The sequence below is a fragment of the Cavia porcellus genome, unplaced genomic scaffold (genome assembly GCF_034190915.1).
Source record: "Cavia porcellus strain 051 isolate PalLab524CR breed Dunkin Hartley unplaced genomic scaffold, mCavPor4.1 scaffold_17, whole genome shotgun sequence".
Lineage (NCBI taxonomy): Eukaryota > Metazoa > Chordata > Mammalia > Rodentia > Caviidae > Cavia > Cavia porcellus.
The window spans coordinates 29813734-29837300 of NW_026947500.1; the positions used below are offsets into that span (position 1 = coordinate 29813734).

The window sequence follows — 23567 nt, forward strand, 5'->3', positions numbered from 1 at the left end:
ACACTTTGCCTAAGTCTCGTAGGGGTTTATGTGTAACATAGAAATGGACAAAGTTGAAGAGGACTGAAAGTGGCCAGGTATAGTGGCATGCACTTACAATCTCATACTCAGGAGGCTGATGGTGCAGGAGGATCACCTGAGCCCATGACTTCCAGACCAGCCTGGACAGCACAGTGAGACTCATCTCAGAGTAAAAAGAAAGAAAGAAAAGGATAGGGAAGGTTTTTATGCAAGTATGAGCAGCACTTACACAGAAATCCAGAAAGACTGAGGAAAGTAATCTAGGGTTTAGGCTAAAAATAATGTCATGTAACATCTCTCCAGAATGATCATTACATAAATACAGTTAATGCCTGGCAGTTAGGAAAGGAAGATGAGCTTGACCTCATCCAGCCCTTATGTCAGTCTTGGTAACAGGTCTTGCCCTACTTGTTCCCCTGAGGGAGCATTGTTCATAACTCGACAGCCTGCTTGTGTATGGTAGGTACCATTCCAGTGCTGTGAGAACTCTAGGGACACATGGCTGACTGATAGCTTTCAGTTTCAGGTCTTGGAGGCATACTCTGTGTAAGTAGCTGTGGCTTTGAGATCTTGGGAGTCAGGGACCGGGACCTGCTTGCTTCCCTGTGTATCTCAGAGTGCAGAGCCTAGAGTAAAGCGTGCTCATGGGACAGGGCTGCCCTTCTGTCCACGTGGCCCTCTGCAGGACCTTATCTAAACTCAGCTGGCTCCCTTTTCCTCCCTGAAGTCTTTCCTTCTCTCCATTTTTCTTATTGAACATCCGTTTGATGGTTTCCTGGGTCTGTTTTCCTTTCTCCACCCACCATGTCTTTCATCTCACTAGAGTCTGTTGTAGTGGTCTGTAGCCTATCACCTTGTCTATTTCCTCCTGTTTTCCTCTTTAAACCTACAAAGTATATAGAAAACACAGGCAAATACAGACAGTACTACACAAGTTGCCTTCTAGAAATAACTTTCCACAGCTTAGTGAATTTCTCCATGGCTTTTTCCTTTTGAGTTATTGCATCTAAGAAAGAGAAACAAAACAATCCCTGGTTTGCTCCTTCTAGAGGCCAAATGCCTATCTACACCTAGCATGTGTGTCAGGTCATGTCACACAGGCCTCGCTGGGGAAGCAGTTGTGACTGTGGCCATCAGCAGTAAGTGGTTTTCTTAACGTTCCCTAAATATTCCACAACATTCCCTAGATAATTCCACAACCTCCCCATTCTGATCACTGCATTATGATCAACACACTTCTACCAAATCTGTGTTTAGACTGCTAATATTTTCCTAGTTTAGATTTCTTTTGGGACTGGATCAGAGTTGGTGAATGGCTAAGAGAACCTATAATGGTTCCATTTATGTTTTAGCTAGTGATATATATGTAAAGGGAATAAAACAGAACAATAAAACAAAACAGTGATATGACAGTAGGAAACTCAGAATAGTTACTATATTGAGTATTGTTAACCTTTAAATAGTTGCTCAGACTACCAGCTTTGGGCTTGCAAAGTCAGTCAGGCAATGCAAATACTAGGTTGTTTCTGTTATCTCAGCCAGTTGCATGATGGAGGTTGTTTCTTTTCTTCCAGCCTGCATACTGGCTGGCTGGGGAGGGGGCTGTGAAGTTCCCTTCCTGTTCCACCCTCTAGGACCTCCAGGCCACTTGTGCCCCTGCGGAGCTAAAATCCCTGGCCGGCAGTGGTATTTTTTTATACTTACTTTTTAGCATGTCTTTTTTTCATTTTGTAGTTTGAAATAATTCCATAACCTAGAGCAAAGCTGCAGTGACAGAGAATGCCCATCATATGCCCTTTACCCAGAGCCACATGTCAGTTGGCTATGACCACCTAGGTGTTATGTAACCAGCGACCTATGTCCTTGTCTTCTCAGCACAAAGACTGACGAAATGACAGCCATAACTCTGCTGGAAAAAAGACTGAGTTCCTGTTCTTAATTCCTGCGGTTGGGCCTCATCAGCATATTGACAGTATACTGGGCTGTTAGGCAGCCGTGCCCTTGCGTCACTTGGTGGTTAGGTGGTTAAGCAGGTCCTGCAGTTTTCCTCAGCTGTGTTTGAGTGACTTGACTGAATGAAGGCCGAGAGGAAGAGAAAAAAGAAAATGAATAAATGTGGTTCAAAGAAATGTAGTAGAAGGAAATAGAAAATAAATAACTCTACCTGTTTAAGGAATGGTGAAAGGTCAGGCATAACAGTGATAGATTTGTGGACCAAGCTCAGCCAGGCTGGCTGTCCACACAGGCTGCTGTAAACACCTGCAGGCCACTTCCCAAGCTCCTACCCCGCCACACTTGCCCTCCTCTCAGTAGGTTGGTGATAGGCAGTGGGGGCTGGAGATGGGTTTCTTAGCTACGCTGTGAGTTTGGAAGCTCCTGCCCTGTACTACAGGGAGAGTCATGGGAGCTGCAGGCCTGGCCCCAGTGATGGTGAATCATTAGACCTTTCAATGATATATAAATAGCCCACTGTGGCACATGTGCCATAGGTTCAACATACTGACCTAAGCCCTCCTGGCTCTCATCTTTCTACCCTTTCCGCAAGAGGTCTCTTTTTACTTCCTCTTGGGGATATGGTTTTAAAGTGTGTACATAGGTACGGATTTATTTAGAGTCTTTTTAAATCCACCCCCCCCCCAATAGTTTCTTCATTACATGGTCTGGATAGCCTTGCCTGGACCAGGTTCTATTCTACATACATCTGTAGGTTGACTCTGAAGACAGTTGATGGAGAGGCAGAATGTTGTTCCTCGCTGTGTTAAGTTGAGGACCCCAGAGCACAGAGATGAGACTGTCCCCAGAATCACACAGCACCTACAGGTACAGGCAGGACCTGACTTCGGTCTGTAGTCTAGTGAATTCCTTACAGATAACTGAGATTGTTAGCCTTTTCTCTTTACAACCAGCACTGCAGTGAGAATCTTTGCTCATATTGACACATCTATCCAGTTTCCTCAAACTTAGGACAAGTTCTTCAGTTTAATTACTAGGCCAGGGCATATTCTTTATTAATTTTTGATACTGCCACATTGTCTTTGGTAAGTCTGTTTACAGTATATGAGTATTTCTAGTGTCCCACAGTACTGGCTAGCCCTACATAGTGTTTTTATATATTTTGGCCTTAGAGTAGGCCATGTCTTTCATTTTTTGTTCATGTGTCATGTGTTTTTTCTTTTGCTAGCTATTTGGTCTCATCTGCTGCTGCTTTCTGTACACATCCTTTGTCCACTTTCCCAGTGTACCCATGTCTTGCTCAGATCTGCAGAGTACTTTGTAGTAAAGGATCCACTGGAGAGCTTGGGGAGTTTCGTCTTTTCCTCCCACTTACCTCCTAATGTGGAATCACTGCTTTCACTTAATAGCACAGAATGCAACCTCACTTCTGCCAACAGTGGGGACCAGGATGAAGAAGGGAAGGGAATGGGCTGACATTTGGATTCAAATTTCCAGGAAGGCCAAGCGGTCTATGACATTTGTCACTGGTTGTTTTTAGATTTTAAGTGGTCCTGACTCTTATTTTCTGCTTTCAGTCTTTTGTATTAGAGTTCCACTTTGAACCCAATGACTACTTTACTAATCCAGTCCTGACAAAAACATACAAGATGAAGTCAGAGCCAGACAAGGCTGACCCCTTTTCCTTTGAAGGTCCTGAAATTGTGGACTGTGATGGGTAAGAAAATATTTTTCTGACTTCTATTTCTGCAAGAAAAGCAGAAGATAATTTTGGTATTTTAAAGTAAAAAGTTAAGAAATAAGAACATAAAAGGTCTTGAACCTTCCTTAAAGCCCAGCAAAGATGTAAATAGTAAGGCTTTCAGGTTGATCATAAGCAGTGCAGATATGATGACTGAAGCTCGGAGATGAAGCTTGTTCAAATGTGCACATTTGGATGGTACTCTGTTTCTAGTTGAGTGTTAGATTCTCTAGACACTAAGTTAAAATTCTCAAATGCAAATAATGCATTGGTGAATGAGTGCAGGTCAGTACTGATCAGGTGATTGTTGGAAGTTGGCAGCATATATGCTGTTTGACTCACATCGATTTCAGTCTGTGGAGACCACCAAGGAGAAAATCTAGCTTAAAATTAATTCCTATTGGGTTTGATTTTGAGAGATTGTTTTATTCTTGAATTGAAACCCTCTTTACTCAGGTTAGGTTGTAGTTCAGTAGTAGAGCACGTGCATGGCATTTACTAGGCCTTAAGTTCATCCCAGCACTGCAAAACAGAACTTCATCCATTAAAACCAACAATCTGGTGTGGCAAATCTTAAACTCTCGCCGGATTTGAATGGCTTGGAGTAGTACAACAAGATCATCTCCCAGGACCAAGCCTCCATGTGAGCGGTTTCAAGTATGTTCCTCAGCAGACATCATTCAGCTGCTGTTAGGGGTCACCAGTGTCCAAGGTGACAGAAGGCAGGCATCCTGGATGCTGTGCTTTGCGCTGGTCATCAGCATTTGCATGGCCCAGTTGTTCTGTTCACTCAGCTGACTGAAGATTAGGTGCATGAGTGAGTAACTCCATGAGTGCTCTGTTCTCAAGGGCAACAGGTGACAAGTTCTTGTGGACTGTGCAGATTTGATGGGGCCTTGTCACAGAAAATGCACTTTAGAGTCGTTGTGGAACTTTTGGGGAGATAATGCCATGGTCTCAGAGGTCTAAGTCTTGAGGCAGCCAAGGCACCTAGAATGGAAGACAGTCCCACCATTTCCGACTGGCCATTCTTTACATGCACTTCAGAGGCCTTGTGATACTTGGTTTGCAGATTGGTTTCTTACATTTTCCTGGCTAAGCATAGATTTTAGGCAGCTTTCTGTATGTGTTATAATTCATTTTTCTCCTGGAGTGTGTGCCTATGACCACTGTCTTGTCCCTTTAGGTGTACTATTGACTGGAAGAAAGGAAAAAACGTTACAGTAAAAACCATCAGGAAAAAACAGAAGCATAAGGGTCGGGGCACTGTTAGAACAATTACTAAACAAGTGCCCAATGAATCATTTTTCAACTTCTTCAACCCGCTGAAAGGTGAGTCAATTGGGCCATTTATTAGTGCACCAGTGTGGGGAGTTTTGTTCCCTTGTTGTATTCCTAGTTGTGTCCTAGAGCATTCAATCCTGTCCTGTGCTTTTCAGGTGGGAAATGATGGCTACGTCCAGTGTGTTGTGTCAGTTACAGGCAGGTACTGTAGGCAGGGAGCTGGGACAGGAAAAATTGGATTGTCATCTTTGACATGAAAAGAAAGTCTTTTCTTCCTTCTACTTGGCTGCTGCCCACATAACTTCACTTTTAAAAAAACTGAAGAGCGCTTGCTTTGTGCTGCTTCCTCAGCAGGCGCCAGCCCCACCCCTTAGCATTGTGTTGTGTCTCCCATGTGACCTAACTAATAGTCGCTCTCCCTGGCTCTTCTGGGTCACTGAGGCACAGCCTCTGAATTACCTGTCAAATCCTCTTTGCTTGTTTATTCTCTCCTCGCCCCAGCACACACAGTTCCGTAGAGCACAAGGCAGGGCGTGAAGGACTGAGACAGGATCTCACTGTGTGGTTCAGGCTGTCCTTGTAGCACACACTGGCCTCAAACTTGCAGAAGTCCTCCTGCCTCAGCTGTCCAATGTGGATTACAGGAGTGTGCCACCATGCCCAGCTCACAGTCAATTTGAAGAGTAAATGTTTGTGAAAATCACAAAATAATTCTCTAATGATGAGAGAATATGCAGCTAGACCACTTGGGAATGTTAAAACATGGACACAAAGAGCCATTATTTTACCTGACAAAAACATAGTTTGAAATAAAGACAATGCATACTCCTACTACCAGTACTTATGTGTGAGGCTTCCAGCAGCTCTGTTCCTGGGACCAAATGCCTGAGTTTTGCTTTGTCTCAGAGCTCAGCATCCTCATCCATCAAGCTGCCCTTCACAGCACAGGCCAGTATTTATTACTGTGGTGACAGTTTTCTTTTCTACAATTTGACTTTGACCTAAAAGGTTTGGAGTGTAAGAACAATCATAAATTTCATGCTCAAGTTTCCCTGTTGGGGAAAATTCCTTTCAAAGCATTGCATTGGGTACCGGAGGTTATCTGAGTTAAGTACCTCTGAAGCAGAGAGGCTTGCAGGCCTGAAGTCAGTGCCTCCAAGTTGTTTTTGCTTGTTTTTTTTTTTTTTTTTTTTGGTGGACAATCACACTAAGATATATCCCCAGCCCTTTGGGGGTGGGGGACAAGGTCTCACTAAGTTATTCAGGCTTATCTCAAAGTTCAGTCCTCCTAACTCAGCCTTCCTAGGGTGCTGGGATTACAGGTTTATACCACCACTCCCGGCTCTTAAGAAGTTTCTTCAAACTAGTTTTGGACTAAGGGTGGAATTGATAAGCAAACTAGGAATTTTGTGGGTAATTTTTGATGTTCTAAAATTGTTTTATGGTGATGATTACTCAAATCTAAAATTAATTTACCAGTTTATTAAGCTGTACATTTACAGTGTATTTATGATATGTAAATTATACCTTAGTAAAGCTCTTTTTACAGTAAGCAGATTAATACATAATATAGGATCAAGGGATGCGTGCTGTGGATTAGAAGGGAGGATGGCGGGGCAGGACGCAGTGAGCAGACAAGAAAAGACAAAATTGATGACTCATTTTAAAATGAAGGAAATGTTAGGTAGGTAGCCCAGTTTCCTGTCTCCTTAAATCAACAGATCAGTCTAGAAACCAATGTGGAGACTCTGTGCCCCAGGAGGAAGGCAGCCAGGTTCTCTTCCTTGCCCATGTGGGACGCGTACCTTGTGGTGGGTCGTATCCACACTTGATCACCACATCGCCATAGTGAATGGGCCCAGTGCTTGAAGCTGAGGGCTTGTAACATAACTCTTCAGCCAGGAGTCTGCATTGTGTATCATGTGACAACTGTCAGCTCAACTTGGTGGAGTGTGGTAGAAGTCCCTATTGGTCCTGTCCTGCCTGGTTCAGTGTCAGCACCACAGTCTGTGTGGTCTTGTGTGTGTTGATGACATCTGAGCATTGTCTTTGGGGCGGAGGTGTGCCCATCTACAGGGGACATCCGCGTATGCCTCAGCATATGCTTCCCTACAGGACAGACTGGAGTTTACTTCTGGCAGCACCTTGGCAGTGCTCTGGGCCAGGCTTGAAGTTTTCTGCTCGTGCATCAGTACTTACACTACAGTAGTTCCACAGGTGGGAAGTATCTCTCCCTGCAATCTTAATGCACGGAGGACATTAAGAGGACTTTCTTCCCGTTTGCCCTTAACCCTCATAGATTCTGAACCTTGGTTTTCTGTAGCTGGGTCTGTAAGAAGCATGATATCATCACTACATCACTTTCTTCATTGCTAGAACAAAATACCTAGCAGTTGCAGATTAAAAGAGGAGAAACAAATTTTGGCTCACATTTTTAAGCCATAGTTGGCCAGTTCCCAGGCAGGAAGGCATGGTGGAAGTCTAACAGAGGAAAGCTACCTACTTTGTGGTGGCAGGGAAGCAGAGAATAAAGGAAGGAGTTAGAGGGAGATATGCTCTTGCAGGTCATGCCCCTGATGACCTACCTCTTCTGATTGGGCCCCATCTCCCAACCCCCAGCCAGCTGTAGCATCCCCCAGTAATCCAATCACCTTTGAAACATGAGGCTTTGAGGTTTTTTTTTTTTTTTTGTACCAGGGATCGAACTCATGATTTCACGCTTGCCAGGCAGGCACTTATACCACTGAGCTAACTCCCCAGCCCTGGGGGCCATTTTAGATCCAAAGTATGACGCATCTGAACTAGGCACGGTGGGATATGCCTGGAGTCTCACCAGTTTGGGAAACAAGTGGGAGGTTCATGAGTGTAGGGCTAGTAGCTTGGGACCACAGCACGACCCCATCTCAAAAGCAAAAACAAAATCACAGCTTTACAAAGGCATCTAGGAGGAAGTACAGAGCTTAGGTGACATGGAGCCAAGCCCTTGGGCTGAGAAATGTGCCATTTTGTGCTGGCTAAGCTTCTTCATGGGCTTTAATTTTTTTGGTTGTCAGTGTAATGTAGATATGTTTTGTCTTTTCTTTTTTTCTAGCCTCTGGGGATGGCGAATCACTGGTAAGATTTGTGTTGTTCTCTCGTCCTGTTGAAGTGTCTGTTTTCTGAGTGGGTGCCTACTCTTTTTAATCCCTTTCTGCTTCTGGGGATCTAGCATTCACATGAGTCCCTACACCATGGGGTTGGGAGTTCTGCAGGCTGGCTTCAGGAGCAGGCAGGTGGAGGAGCTGCAGGCCTGCACTGCCTGCCTGCTTTGCCATTTGACTTTAGAGTTGCCTTGAAGCTGCCTAACGTTCTCTTAGGTGGCTGAGTATGTAGCAGTTGTCATCCAGCAGTGCAGGATTTTGTTGCTAAAAGTCCAGTGAACCAGGAGTGAGAGGCTAGAGTAGGGTGGAGGGGTAGAGTGAATGAATTAGTCCCACTGAAATGAGTAAACATTTTGGTTTTTTCCTCAGGATGAAGATTCTGAATTCACGTTAGCCTCAGATTTTGAAATCGGACACTTTTTCCGTGAGCGGATAGTGCCACGGGCTGTGCTCTACTTCACTGGGGAGGCCATAGAGGATGATGACAATGTATGTGGATCAGGGACACAGAGGCGAGCTGCCACTTCTTGCTTCCCTCTGTGGGTAGAGAGAAGCCCTGAACAGTGGCCTGGGAAGCCCCAAAGCCTAAGATTTGTGTTGTGTTATCAATGAGAATGTGGGCCCCGCTGAGGAAATAGACAAAGAAGAAGAGAATCTTAGAGGCAGGTATCTGAGGAATTCAACTCCAGTCACCTGGTAAGCCGCTGTGTCCCCTGAAGACCCTGAGGGTGTGCTGTGTGCTTAGAAAACTTCGTAAGTTTTGGAGAACTCGTGAGATGAGGAAATCTGTGGCCATACCACACAGTTGTTGACAGTGGACATATGTTGCTCTGGGACACAGCAACGCCAAGAAACAGATCCCTGTCCCACAAGACATGGCCAAGCATTGAGTTGTCTTGAATTACTCATCTGTGGAGATAGCTCTTTAGCACCCGAGTGCTCTCTTGCTTCTGGAGCTCTTAGGTCCGCTTTCTAGTGAATCTGTTGGAGCTTTTAGGTAGGTCACTGGGACTCAGGTGGGGTCTGGGAGTCTGGGTTCTTGAGGCAGTGGAGGCATGCTTCTCCTCACTTGCCACGTGGCGTGCTGCAGCTGTTCCAGCAGCAGCAGTGCAGACCTGCTGTGCGGCAGCAGAAAAGTCTTAGGCTCAATATCTTCCAAAATTTGCTTGCTTCTCCCTGGGCTACGGTGGTGGTGGTTTTGGGACTCAGGGACACAGCAGTGTTGGGTCCCTGAAGCAACAGGATAGTCAGAGACTTAGGTTTTAACATATTGCTAGACCCAACTCTTTCCAGTAGAACTTTCTTTGGACATGTGTCCCACCTGCTCTGTAGCTCAGTAGTACTGACCACATGTGCTGCTTAATGCAGAGCTAACGTCTAGGTCACTTTAGTGCAGATGGCCCGCCAAGGGCCAGAGTCATCCCCAGACCAGTGTTCTTCAGATGCTCTTATTCATGCACCCATCTGTTTGAAAGCCCTGCATAGGCAGGGTGGTGGCGTGCTTGTGTGTGTGGGACTAGTCCCCTGTGCACTTGGTGCATGCATTGTCAGTGAGCCATATGGTCTAGAGGTTAGAGCACCAACTCATCTGCACTCAGTAGTTGTGTGACCTCCTTGTGCCTCAGTGTTTTTGTCTCTAAAATGTCCTAATGGCAATGGCTGTACTGGTCAAGTACTTGGAATAGGTCCTGGCACAGACTGTTACTAAGTACTAGTATAAAAGCATTTCAATAATGTTAGCCCAGTCATAAACTGAAACTAGCAAGTTGCTGGAGGAAGAGATTATGAGCACCATGGCCCTGTCTTACTGTGTGCTGCACACAGGTGTGATGCACAGTTGAGACGGGCTCCTCCCTGAGTGTCTTCAAATGACATGAAATGCCCAGGTTGAACCTTGGGACTTTGTTGCTGGAAGCTAACTTGGCTCTCACCTGTAACTCAAAAGACTGGAGGAGTCTCCTCTCCCTTAGCCTGTGGGGAGGTGCAGGAAAGGTGCTGCTCTGCAGTCCTGCCCCACCCTGTGTGCCTCAGGGTGTTCAGGTCTGGGGGCCACCTAACCTGGACCGCATCTGCCTGCCAGGAGTTTTTTGATTCTGCTTGAAGTTGTGTCTAAGGACTCCTGAATAATCTGAGGAAAAGGAGTGTTTTTAAGTGAAAAGCCTTCTGGGTTTCTGGTGTACCCTGGTTGTATGGCCAATAGTGATGAGGCTGCGATAGCTGTGGCTTTTACTTCTGTGGCCCTCTCATTTTGGAATGTGAGTCCAGCTCTGAACAGTGAAATGTGGGGTGAAAGAGAAATCGATTCAAGACAAACAAGCTGTAGTGTCAGCGGTTATCCTTTGAGCACTTTAGTTGTGACTTGTTTTAAAGGTTAAACAATACAATTTCAGTTATATGCTACTTAAAAAGTCATGTTCTCCCTTGTATGAGGTACAAAGTGATAGCAAAATTCCCGTGTGTAGTAAAATTATGCTACTAGTTACTTAGGTCAGCCTTGTAGAGAATCGAGAAGAAACTCATCACCTTGCATGTACATTCTTTATTGCCTCATTTCCCACTGAGGGCAGCAGTGGGTATGTAGTCGAAGGGCCTGGTTCACAGTTGGGGCCAGTGCACCCTCGCTGACAGCTCCTCTGTTGCTTTCCCCATCCTCCGTATTTCAGTGACCTTCTGTTTTGTGCATTCTGTGAAAAGGCAGAGCCCATAAGCACTTGGCCCCATACCAAGGAACTGCAGCATCTTCTGCAGGCATCTGGGTAGTGCCAGCACTGCCTCTGGCCAGCAGGGAGCTGCTGGGCTTCCTACTGTCTTTAGCCAGGCTGATGAGGGTGCTTGATGGGGCTGGCATCTGGGGCAGAGTTCTGTTGACGGTTTTATAAACCTAAAGATGTTTCCCTGGTTTTTCCCCTCTCCAGTTTGAAGAAGGCGAGGAAGGAGAAGAGGAGGTAAGAAACCAATTACCTGGAATGTTGTCCCCTCTGTCTCGTGTCCTCTAGCTTTGTCTGAAGTCATGAAGTCAGCAGACCACACTGTGCCCTTGCTGTTTAAAGCCTCCATTAGCTTTCAGCCTTGCCTGACTGCTAGGCAGTGTGTGGGACAGGCCACAGCAGTGCCCTTGACTCTTGACTTTACATTTGGTTTATGAAAATGAGCCTCAGAAAGAGATCACTTGACAAACCTACTTATCAGATATTCATCTCAAGGATATCTTAAGAGCGAAAAGATATCTAGAAGTAATTATGTGTCCAAAGGAAACAACTTAGTCACTAGTGTGTAGCCGCAGGTGGCCTCTTCCTAAAGCAGAGGATTGTTTTCCTGTGTTTGTGGGTAGTGAACTTGAAGAAGTTAGGTCCAGCCTTAAATTAGTCTTTCCAGCTAATTCTCACTCCTTCTAATACAGGAATTGGAAGGTGATGAGGAGGGAGAAGATGAGGACGATGCTGAAATTAACCCCAAGGTTAGTCATGTTGGGGCTTCCCAAACCTACTTATGGTGCACTGTTGGACTTTCTTAAATGCTAATCACTTTTAGACAATGGTATTTAAAACACGTATTTGTAGTTTTCTACTTAGAAAACAAGAAATATGATAGAAAAATACTTAGATAAGTAACACTTTTAACAATGTACACATGACTGGAATGCTGGGTATAAATGTTCAGGAAACTGCTTTTCAGCTGCACCAAGCTGCATGTTAGTTACCTGTATCGCCTCACTCAATAAAGCATCTTTAATTTTAATAGAAGGAACTTGACTGCTTGACAGCGGTGCAAAGAAGGGACTTTGGGGAGTATGTTGTTAATGCTTAGAATCACAGGACTCTAGGTATAATTTTACGGTTGCACCACTTGGGTTTAAGAGACCTAAAATGCCCTAGATAGCTGAGGTATACAAGGGACATCAAGAGGTCTGGTGAATATTCACACATTCATTTCAATAAAAGGCACATTGCCGTTAATCTCCCTCAGAATACTCCTTTCTTTAAACACACCCATTGTTTTTGCACTGTTGGGGAATTTTTGTTTGTTTGTTTTGAGATAGGGTCTTGCTTATGTGGTATAGTAGCACAGGCTGGCCTTGAACTTGTGGCAATCCTGCTTCAACCTCCTGAGTGCTGAGATTTCAGGCACCTGTCACAACTTTTTTTTTTTTTTTTGATACTGGGGATCGAACTCAGCTCACTCTTGCCAGGCAAGCGCTTGTGCCACTGAGCTAAATCTCCTGCCCCTCTTGCCACTTTCTGAGGCAGCTCCAGAACTTCTTGCTTTTGAGTCTCTTTTGAGGTGCAATGAAAAAATATGATCCATGCTTAGAACATTTTGGTTTGTCCTCATCCGCCTTACCACACCTAGCACCATTTAAGTCTGCTCTTTACCCAAAGTCCAAATAACCATGTAAGTGAAACATATGCTGGATCTATTCAAGACTTCAAGGTAGCCACGACATAGCAACTTAAAGACATGGGAAAAAGACTCCAGAACTGCTTCACAAAAAGGCAAGGATAAACGAATTTGAACTTAAGGGGGAGTATTTTGAGGGAGATGAATGACAGTATATCTTTTATATTTGAACTGGTTTTTTTTGGTCATAGCTTATCTGTCTCAGGTAGTTTTAAGTAAATGGGAAGGTTTGCTACAGAAAATTGGCATTTAAAAGAAAGACATGGGCAACTTCATTAGGTAAGCTCTACTTCGGGTGTTAGTTTTGGGCCTTGACCAGGGAGCTGTGGTACTGGCCCCTTGCTGGTGCCCAGCACACAGGGTGTACAGCTCTCGTGCGTTAGGGCCACACTGACGGCGCCAGAGTGTAGCCTTTCCCTTGCGTTTCTGTCATCTGTGTCTCTACCCAACTGTTTTTTGTTTGTGCCTCATTTGCCCCCTGTAGAGTGTGCTAGAAGCCTCCAGGGCACGACTTGGGACTGGAGTCAGTGTGTCACCCTTGTGGTCCCCTGAGGAAGGACTGGAGGAGGACTTCGACTTTCAGAAATGTGTCTTAAGAGTGCAGCTCTGAGAACGAGCTTTTGGGAAGGTCCCTCCTCCCAGCCTGTGTGGCCTAGGGAGTCTGCCTCAGTCTCACCTGCGTTCATCCCCGGGGAGGGCACTCGGACGCTCCGTGAGTGGAGTAGAGTCGGGGACCGAGGGCAGGGAAGGCAGTGGCCACTGGTCGGCAGTTAACTTGTTGGGGTGACTGGTGACACCTTCAGCTGCTCTGTGGGCATGTGGTGGACCCAAAGGCAAGGTGTGCGTGTTGGGCTGTGTCTGCTCGGTGGGTACTACGCCTATTTTCATATAGTTGTGCTTGCAGTTAGCGAGTCTGGTGACAGCTCGCTGTGTCCACACTCAGACCCAGCACACCCTTGGCCTCGTGCAGTGCTTGTCTCACTGCGTCTCCCTAGGCTCTGTTACTTGGTTTCTTTTCCTTTCTTTCTCTTTTCCCTGTTGTGTGTTTACCCTTCTGTCTTCCTGCTCCTGACTCCTCGTGGGTCTGTGTTTTCTAAAGGGGCATCTCACCTTGTGATCACAGAGGGTTGACATATAAAGTAGTAAGTCACAGTGCCAGCACCTCAGGAAGCCTGGTCGGGATGGGGAGAATAAGCTAGAGCCACATGTGCCAACCCCAAAGGGTTGTCCTGGTGTTCTCAGCTTGTGGTGTGACATCTTTGTCCCTTCCTTCACGTACACCTCTTCAAAGGTTTTGCTAACAGTGGAGCTTGTGCAAGCAGAAAAGATGAATAAGGGAAGAATGTTGGTACTGTTATGAGTGTAGACTATATGTTCTGGCCATTTTGAGGAAGAACTCTGCTTTGTTAAAGTTGCTCATGTTAAGTACTTTGCAGCCCTTTGGTATCATGAGAATTGTGGCTATTTCCTCCTGTATAATTTTGTGCATTTCATTTTCTTTCATGCTGACAGTTCCTTTCAATTTTTTCCCCATTTAGGTGTAATTTTTGTCTGTTAATCATTCATACGTTCCTAGGTAAGGTGGAATCCATTCATACCTAACTTGCAATTGTTAGTCTGTACTTTGTACCATGCATTGTTTTGACTTTGGGAACACAGGAAGTGACCTTACAGGCATACCTATCATGTAGTGGGACTGCCACAGGACTGTCCAAGGAGCAGTGTTTGGTCAGGGCTGTGTTAGCTGTGCTTCTAAGGCGAACAGAAACAATTTGGATTTGTCTCCTACTTTGTTTTTTTGTCGGGGGAGACCTCCTTTTGGGATGAGGTCTTATGCAGTTGAGGCTGGCTTGAGCTCACCTTGTAGCCAGACTAGTCTTGAACTTGCAACAGTCCTCCTGCCAGCCTCCCAAGTGCTGGGATTACAGGCATGCACCATCTCCTGCTTTCTGAACCCATGATTTCCTGCTAATCAAGTAGCAAACCTGTTACTCAGCACTGATAACAGTACTAATGTCCTGGAAGAGGATAATACAGTCAGCAGCTACTGAAGCCACCATGAATGGGCAGCTCTGATAGAGACTCACAATCTTTCTGTCCCCAGCTATGCTAGCTGCACAATAGGATCAGACATTGACATTGGAGGCCAGCCCACTGGAGTTTGTGCACCCGCGTATTACATGTTTACACTTAGTGAAGAAGTCATCATGTAAACCAATAAACAAAGGGGGAATCAGACTTAATATGCCCATTTTTTTAACCAAAAAGGGACTGGCATCTGCCTCAGTGTGGGCAGTGAAAAGTGCACACTGTGCTAGTTTATTATCTTGTGAAGAAGGGGGGTGGCTCAGGGATGAGTGACAATGAGGAAGGCAAGAATTATGTGAGCTGGCTGGCCAGGTGGAAGAATGTAAAATGCCAGTGGTCAGCACTCAGAAAGAAGGTCTCTTACTAAAGCCACAGTGGCACCCCAGCCTGAGCCCCTTCACCAGCCAGTCAGTGTTCAGGCTCTGCACATGGCCTCCTTCCGTAATGCAGCTGATGCAGTTCTGTGTTAGTGGCCTGTCTGCCACCTTCTTGGGTTCTCTGGACTCTCAGACCCCCACTTTTAATGGTCCCACAGTGAACAGATTTTTGGCTGAGATGCTAACTCTGAAAAAGCCAACCCCTTGCCTTGGGAATCAAGTTAGCGTCAAGTGACCAGGGTGTCACCAAAATCCATGACACAACAGAGGATGCTTGGGTTTAGTTGTGTGTATGGTGGTTTTTGGAGAAGGGGCACTGTTTTTTCTTTCTTATGTCACAGACCAAAAATAGTAAACATTGGATGCCCAAAAATTTACTTCTAGAGCTCTTGTCTCTCACATGTATTGCATATCAAATACTGAGTTTAGTCATCTAAGTATTGTAGTCCTGTTTTTAGGGTTTTTTTTTTTTTTTTTTTTGTCTTTTTCGTTTTTACCGGTACCGGGGATCAAACTTACGACTGACTGCTTGCAAGGCAGGCACTTATGCCGCTGAGCTAAATCCCCAGCCCCCTCTTTTTAGTTTTTTTCACAATCTAAAAAGTTAGATTTGTAATCCCATTTAGATGTTATTGGAATCCTAACAAATTAATTTTAATCTACCACCACCAATGTAACCCATGGCAAGAGTAAAGACACCAAGATTTATTCCAAGTTAAGGGCAGCCAAGGGGTCTTAAATTTAATCCTCGTGAGGACATGTGAACAAAGGCCTTGATTTTAGGCCTCTCCCAGAGTTTATTATCTTGTGAAGAAGGGGGGTGGCTCAGGGATGAGTGATAATGAGGAAGGCAAGAATTATGTGAGGAATTATGTGAGCTGGCTGGCCAGGTGGAAGAATGTAAAATGCAGAGATAAAGATATGTAGAAGGATCAATTTATATAATCTAATTAAAGTAGCAACAGAATTGTTTTAGGAGGCTGTTGCTTTGGTTTTTGATATGCAGACCCTTGTGCCCTGGGGAGTCATAGCCTCTTACCTGAGGTTCATACCTAGTTGACATTCCCAGAGCTATTGGCTCTAACATCCCCGTGCGCATAACTTGTACATATCCCGTACTGAAGAACACTGTGCTAGGAAACCAGGAATGTCTGTTGGCTTTAGAGGTTACATACCAGCACCTCGGCTAACTTTATTTGCAATGCTTAGAGCCAATTGAAGAGAGAAGGAAATACCATAGCCAGCTTTTTATATATAAGTATAAGAAAATGAGTCTCCAAATAAAGCCGCAGTAATTGCTTTGCATTCAAAGGGAACCACCGGAGTTGTCTCCCACAACATGTAGGAGCTCCCAGTCTGGCAAGGGTGGATCAGTCTGCCCTCATGCTCAGAAGGGAGGTGGCTCCCTTTGGTCCAGGGTACCAAGCACTTACAGGCCCACATACACACCTTTCCTTGGCTTCTCACCCTTGCTGTCTGTCGGGCATTGCATGTTTCAGTGAGGACTTTTCCCCACTGGCGGTCTTCATCACTCAAGTTAGAAGCTTTGTGTTTTCGTTGTGGGCTTTTTAGGTAAGGATGCCTAAACCCAGGTCCTCTGCTCCTGTGCTATACCCTCGGCCTTGGTTTTAAGGTAAACAGGTACCATGTTGTGGTTGAAAATATGACTATTTATTCAACATAGGATAAATGACACAGTGCTCAGTGTGAGTGCCATTATCTGCATAATTCACACATACTTGGAGGTGTGGAGATGCCATTGTCTCACCTGTGCACTTCGCAAACCCTTTGATTCCCCCCCCCCCCCTTGTGGTACTGGTAATGGAAACCAGTACTTCATGCATGCTAAGCAGTGCTTTCCCACCAAGCCTCATCTTGGTTCTGGTTTCTGTCTTCTAGCACAGCCCCTCTTTGATGGCACAAAGCCCTCTCACTGATGCGTACTGCTTATCCTTGTGTCCTTGGGCATCACACTGAGCTGCCCATGGTTCAGTAAGGAACGTCAGCACTTGAGCATATTTTGACTCAGGGTTTTGTCATTCCCAATTTAGTCCTAGTCATGGGCTCCTTGGGCAGCCTGTGAGGCTGCTGAGCATAAGCAGGGAGGTTGGAGGTCCCTTCCTGGAGAGGTGTGTCACTGCACTGAGCAAAGACCCAAGCCTGGAGATGGAGTCAGAGAACTTGAGCATGTTCTTTGTTCTTTCTATTGCACTTAGAAACAGCTTAGACCAGGTCCTGAGGCTCTTCCTTGGTAGATTTATGCCTGCTTTGTTTGTATTTTTTCATCTCTGCTGTGTTAAGTTCTCATAAAAGGTGTGGGTAGTGTTGCCCCAGATGTTCATTTGAACCATGTAGTATAGGATTTTCTTGTCAACACCACAAGCTTGCCTAGTTACAATTAGTAATTTAAAGTCAACTACAGAAATCTTGGCTAATAGGTTGGTATACAGAAGTAGTGTTGAGGTCATTATTTCTTAAGCTATTGTTGGACTCCACACAAAATTCATGGCGCCCTGAGTGTGATTGAAAAGATGCACGCTTTTTGCATCAAGTTTCATTAAGTTGATCTGCTAGTGGGAGGCATTTCCTGGATGCTTTTATTGTGAGGATTTAATTTGCTGCTGGTGAGTTGTGTGTATTTGCGAAGCTTTTCATGGTGACCAGACCCAGTCTGTTCTGTACCTTAGTCGAGTAGTATGAGTCTGCTCGGGTGCTTCCTAGAGAGCAAAAACAGGAAGCCCCACTAGAAGGGCAGCAGAGCACAGCCATTCCTAGAACAGAGCTAGACGCCAGGCAGGTGTCCAGCCACCACTGCTTCTTTGGGGGTATGGCCGTCTCACACATGTTACATAGAACCCCTTTTCTAGTAGTAATTTACCTTTGCAGCCCCAAGGATACCCCTCTAACCATGAATTAGAATGTTTCCCCAACAAAATCAAAAGACAGTCCTCCCACTGTGACTTTCTTTGGGGAATTAGCTGGTTTTTTGTTTCGTTTTTTAAAGGCCATTACATAGCCATTTTTTCATTAATAATGAATGAACTAATTGAGTCTTGGTTTTTCTCTGTGGGTTGGAGATACTTGGTGGATGACACTAGTTTTGTTCTTTACAAGTGTTGTCTTCTCATTGCAGAAAGAGCCCAGCCAGCCGGCAGAATGCAAGCAGCAGTGAGGAGTGGCCACCTCAGGGATGGCCGTCAGGACCCCGCTGTGGCAGGGCCTCGGGCCATGCTGCAGCACACATATGGACAGTGCTTATAACGGCTAACACGTTTTCAAGTGCATGATTTCACTTTCACTTTTCCTTTTTTCCTTCTTATTTTGCTTAACTTGTACAGTGGCAACAGAAATGCATTTCAGAAATAGGAGGTTTAGTTCTAGCACCCTCTGTGGCCTTGGTGCTTGCAGCCCTGGACCTGCTTAGGCCCTGCCCTTTAGAAGGTCCATACATCACAGGGGTTGGGGGAGTCACTCCTGGAAAAGACAGAGGTCTGGAGACTCCGTTTCAGGGCTCCTGGAGCCTCTTCTTCCACTTCTGCAGCCTGGCTGAGTTCCTCCCTTTGACAGAGAAACCCCAGTTCCCACCACTGATCCTGCTGCTCGGAAGCTGCTTCAGCCATTCTATCCTGATCATCTCAGAAGAGCTGAGGGGAGTAAGGCCGTGATTCCTCAGAGGGTTTTTCCTTGTGTTTTAGTTTGCTAGGGGTTGGGTGGGTTGTGGTACACACCTTCTCGGAGGCGGGAGCTCTAGTGATACCCTTGTATTTATTTATTCGTTGTGCTTGGAGGACTTTGAACTTAGTTGCTCATCCTTACCATTGATGAAACCAGGAGGAGGATGTGCTGTCTCCTAGCAGGAGCATGGCCTGTGCTGCTTCGTGCAGCCAGCTGCGGAGGGCAAGAGCTTGTTCTATGACATGCAGGCCACATGTTGCTGTTGGAAGGTCTTTGGGGAGGAAGGGACTGCAGACTACAGCTTTTGAACCTGATGTGTGAATGTTACATCCTGCTTTCTTGGCAACCCCATTTCTGGACGCCACCACTCATTTGTCCTAAGAGCCCTGGGTTTTGTGTGACTGGTTGGCTGGTGTATGGGGTTTTCGAGTATGTGGCAGTGATCTCTGGCACCTGGGGACAGCTGTGTCCACGTTGACCAGGCATGTAGAGAGTGCTCAGCCTTACTGATTACACATTTGTAACTGAATACGGTGTTTTCAATTTGTACAGAATAGTTAGAATGTTCTATTAAAGTTGTGAAACATGAAGCTGGTACTATGTGGGGTCTCTATGCGGCCGTGGCTCCTCTTGACAGGTTAAAAGTAGACACACCCTGCTGGGCTGTGAGCCCCTATTGTAGGTGAATCCAAGACTGCAGTCATCTGGCTTCCCATTTTGTCATTGACGCTTTGAAAGCTCCTCTTTAGGGGAAGGCTGTGTTTAGTTTCCCCACAGATCTGCTGTCTCCTGCCCTTGCAAGCCCCTCTGATATGGAGCAGGTCCTTGGTTCCTGTATGGAGAGGTGTACACCGTGACCCCAGAGCTCATGGGCTGCATCTTGTGGCCCCAGAAGAGTCCAGAGGGAGGCTCTTTCACGAAGCCCATACAGGAAGTCACCCTGAGGTCTTTTCCTGCCATCTCTTCTTAATGAGAGGGAAGAATGCCAACCAGAAATACCTGCTACACAAGCTCTTGTTCAGTGACATAACCTGGGGAGTCTTAGCCTTGGCAGTACCCAGCTGAGCTGAAACTGTCCAGGAGAAGGCAGCTGTGGGGTCAGCTTGCACCTCTCCACATGGCCAGGCTGCCCTTCTTCCTGCTGTGGTCCCTGGCCTGCCTGCATGACTGGCTTCTCCCTGGGAATAGCAAGAAGACAGAGGGTCCTGGTGGCCACCAGAAGGACTCGGGGAACCGGATACAGGCCTAGATGTAAACATGCTGGCAGCATGCCCCCAAGGGCAGCAGAGCAGGACACCCCACTCCTTGTCTGCATCTCATGAAGTGCCAGAGGAGCTCTGGCAGCCTGTGAGCTGGGGCACTGCCCCTGACTGCCCACTTGTGTTGTGCTGGGGTGGGTGGTCACTGACCAGGGTGGCACAGGCTCTCCGTTTCCCTTGAGTGTTTAAAGCCACCCACTTGTGAACATGTGGTTCACGAGTTAGAGCCCAGAAGTAACTGCACGAAGTGATGTGCTTGGTAAGGCTGGTGAGCCACTTGGCCTGCTCACAGCTATGCTGAGGGCTTTGCCAGGAGCATCGCTCCGTCTGGCCTCGCTTAGTGTGTACCCCACACCTGATCTGTTTGACAGCTCCCTGTCAGGCCTGAACCTCTGTGCCATGCACCGAGTGAGACTCAATTCATCTGCGGCTGCGTCGGCTGTCCTGCCACGCTGACTGGGGACCGCAGGGAGCCACCTGGAGAGTAGCAATGACCACAAAGGTGCCGGGCAGCCACCTTAGAGCTGCTGCCTCGGGTGGCCTACTCAAAACCCCTCCCAGCTAGCGGGAGCTTTACTTCCTTGCCTTTATGTCTTTTACTTTCTTGCCTTTTATATTTTTTTAAATAAATTTGCTTATACCCTAATGTTGCTCTCTGGTTGTATGTATAATAAGACCTCAATGAGGCTCATTTTTCAAAAGCTTTCCAAAGGGACGCAGTGGCACCTGTAATCTCAGCCCTCAGGAGGCTGAGACAGGAAGATTGCTGTGAATTCAAAGCCAGCCTAAGCTGCATAGTGAAGCTGAGTCTCAGCAAGATGGGGAAAACAAAGGCTCCCAAAGTGGAGCAATTCTACATAAGGTACTTGTTTCTCCTTGAGTGGAGATCTGTCGCCCCACACAGTGGGCTGCCCACAGCCTGGCCACCTGTCCGTGCCTGCTGAGCTGGCTATGGGTACACTGCTGCCTGGTGCCTGGTGCATCTGTGTGGCTGGGTGGAGCCCCGCCTATCAGACTGTCACCTCTGCAATTCACTACTGGGTCATGATGACTCACTACTCCCAAGGGTGGGGGCCGGATGTTACTTTCCATGACAACCCAGCACACAGGTACACAAGGGTAGCCCACATGGACTCAGGACTAGTATGGGCTGTGCCCACCTCCCCAGCCTGTAGCCAGCTCCCTGGAGCCCAGCCCAGACTGCCCACTGCAGCCCACCCTCCAGTCCAAGCATTGGCATCAGCCTCAGCACGGAAAATTTGAGATCGGGATGCCTGGAGACTGCCCATCCTGGGTCCTGCTTCCCAGGATGGGCCCCTCAAGGAGGGCATGAGGAAGCCTTGGGTCTCAACCTGTTCTATTCCTGGCAGGATAAGGGCCACAGGACATGTAGAGAGCGGAGGACAGAGCCCTTTGTGGCTGTGACAGACTGGCTTTAAGAAACCCCAACCCCGCTCGGCTGCTGCTCCATTTCCAGCCAGGAGAGGGGAGCTATGAAACATTCCTCCAGATCTTAGCCTTGGAATCACCTCAGGTTAGGGTTGGGGACAGCAGGCTCCTTCCTCAATCAGCAAAAGACCAGACTGGGCTCTAGGAGTGCCCAGCAGAGTCCAGGCCTGGACAGTTTGAGATGAGCTGGTAGCAACACGGGGCCACTGTGTGGAAGGCAGAGAGGGGCAGGTGCCCATGTCCTGGTCCCCAGAAATGCAAAGTTGACCTGTGGCAAAGGACTGCAGATGTGACCAGGTGAGGAGACCTTGAGATAGGGGCAGGCAGTGCAAGCCCATGAGGGTGGGGCGCAGGTTGGAGGGACAGCCTCCAGAAGCCTCTGAACTCACACCCTGAGAACCAGTTGACCTGCTGTTCTCCCTAGTCTTCTACCAGCCACCTTTTCGAGGGAACCTTGAAACTCCCCCACCTGCTTGCCTGCCCTCACAGGCCCAAAGCCAGGCACCAGGGCTATTGGGCACCTTTGTCTCCCACAATGCCATCTCCACTCAAGTTCCAAGACTCGCTGCCTGCTCTTGGCAGGGGTTCCATCCACATTCTAGACACCTGCAGCCTGTGCCCCTTGTCAGGACTGGGCAGGAAGAGAGTGCTGATCTGGACAGCTCAGCCTTGAAAACAGCTCAGAGTGGCCCTGAGGGCTGGGGTGTAGCTCAGCGGTACAGCACTTGCCTAATACAGGGGCCTGGGTTCAGCCTTCAGCACACACCTCCACCCTAGGAGGCCACTCCTGACTTTACCAGCCATGGCCAGCTATGCCCCGGGTCTGGCCCGAGGTGTGCATGCCAGACGGGGTGGGAGCAGGAGACCAGATCACCCCCGGCGGCATGAGGTGGGGAATGACTTAAAAGAGAAACTAACTCAGTTCTAGAAGCCAGGAGACCAGAAGTCTCAAATTTAGGTATGGCAGGTCCTCGGGGCACTGGTGCCTGCTCTGTCCAGCTCCTGGGGCTCCTTGGTGTGGCCCAGCTCACCCCACCTCTGTGTTCACTCCTTACTGTACCATTGTTACTGTACTGTCTCCTCTAAGTGCCTCTGGACAACTGACATGACATTTAGAGCTCCCTGGGCCACATGGATCCTCCCAAGGTTCTTAATCATATTTTTGCCAATAAGGTCACATTTGTGGGCTCTGGGGACATGTATAAAATTGGGGCAGGGCACAGTTCATTTCACAGTGGGCTTTGCAAACATGCAGGTACAGAAATGCCCATGAAGAAGAGTCCAGTTTTTGGCCACTAGGGAGGTTTTTAAAGAGCCTAAAGCACCCATCGTTGGCCTGGCATGGGGAAATGGGTACTTGCAGCCCATGGGTGCAGTATAAGTCACCACAACCATCTTGTCACAGTTACTATGTGTTGGAGCCCAACAGGTCAACCTTTCTTCTGTCCCGGTGACCTCTGCTAGGTGAAGCATTTGCAGCTGTCTGTGGCATGGCTTGAGGTTATGATGACAAAAGCCTGGGCACAGCAAGACCCTGTGCAGAGGTGTAAGCCACAGCATGTCTCACTAGAAGGATGTGAGAAGGTCCCAAACTTGGAGCAGAAACCCCACGTCTCTCCAGATACTCATATAAGCAAAGCTTTAAACTCCAGTAAAGTGGCAGGGATATGGCTCAGCAGCAAAAGCACCTGCCTGGCAAGTGCAAGGTCCTGAGTTCGATTCCTGATACCAATAAACAAATAAAATTAACTCCAGTAAAATGCACAGGGCAAACTAAGCATGGTGGCACACACCTGTCTTCCCAGTACTCTGGAGGCTGAGACAGGACGATACCCTGAGGTTGAGGCCAGACTGAACTATGTAGTGAGGCCCTGTCCGAAGGAAAGCAGGTGGCATTTCCCATTTGAACCATGTTTAACTGCACAGTTCAGGGGCATTAAACACATTCATCACACGTGTCCATCTCCAGAACTTTCTCATCCACAAAACCCATTAAACAGTAACTCCCCAGGCCCCAGAACCCCTATCCTACTTTCTGTCTCTATAGACTTGATGACTTTAGGGGTTCTTTTTTTTTTTTTTTTTTTTGGTACTGGGAATCAAACTCAGGGTCTTGTGCTTCCCAGGCAGGCACTGTGCTTCTCAGCTATATTTGTGGCCCTTAGGGACTTCATTTGAGTAG

The 23567-nt window shown here is 47.0% G+C and overlaps 1 protein-coding gene across 4 annotated transcripts in view; it reads left to right on the plus strand.

Annotated features, from left to right (window-relative positions):
* Nap1l4 (nucleosome assembly protein 1 like 4) overlaps positions 1-20582 on the plus strand; it is a 39999-nt gene extending 19417 nt beyond the window's left edge. For 3 of the 4 annotated variants that reach the window (XM_005003039.4, XM_005003038.4, XM_005003040.4), the window contains exons 9-15: positions 3552-3691; positions 4902-5047; positions 8091-8113; positions 8509-8628; positions 11055-11084; positions 11540-11596; positions 18136-20582. In XM_005003039.4, coding sequence (XP_005003096.1) covers positions 3552-3691; positions 4902-5047; positions 8091-8113; positions 8509-8628; positions 11055-11084; positions 11540-11596; positions 18136-18174 — 555 coding nt within the window. In that variant the 3' untranslated portion in view covers positions 18175-20582. Of the gene's footprint in view, positions 1-3551; positions 3692-4901; positions 5048-8090; positions 8114-8508; positions 8629-11054; positions 11085-11539; positions 11597-14075; positions 14114-18135 lie in introns of all 4 variants that reach the window. The other variant, XM_003468336.5, reaches the window with a different exon arrangement.
* The last annotated feature ends 2985 nt before the right edge of the window (positions 20583-23567 follow it).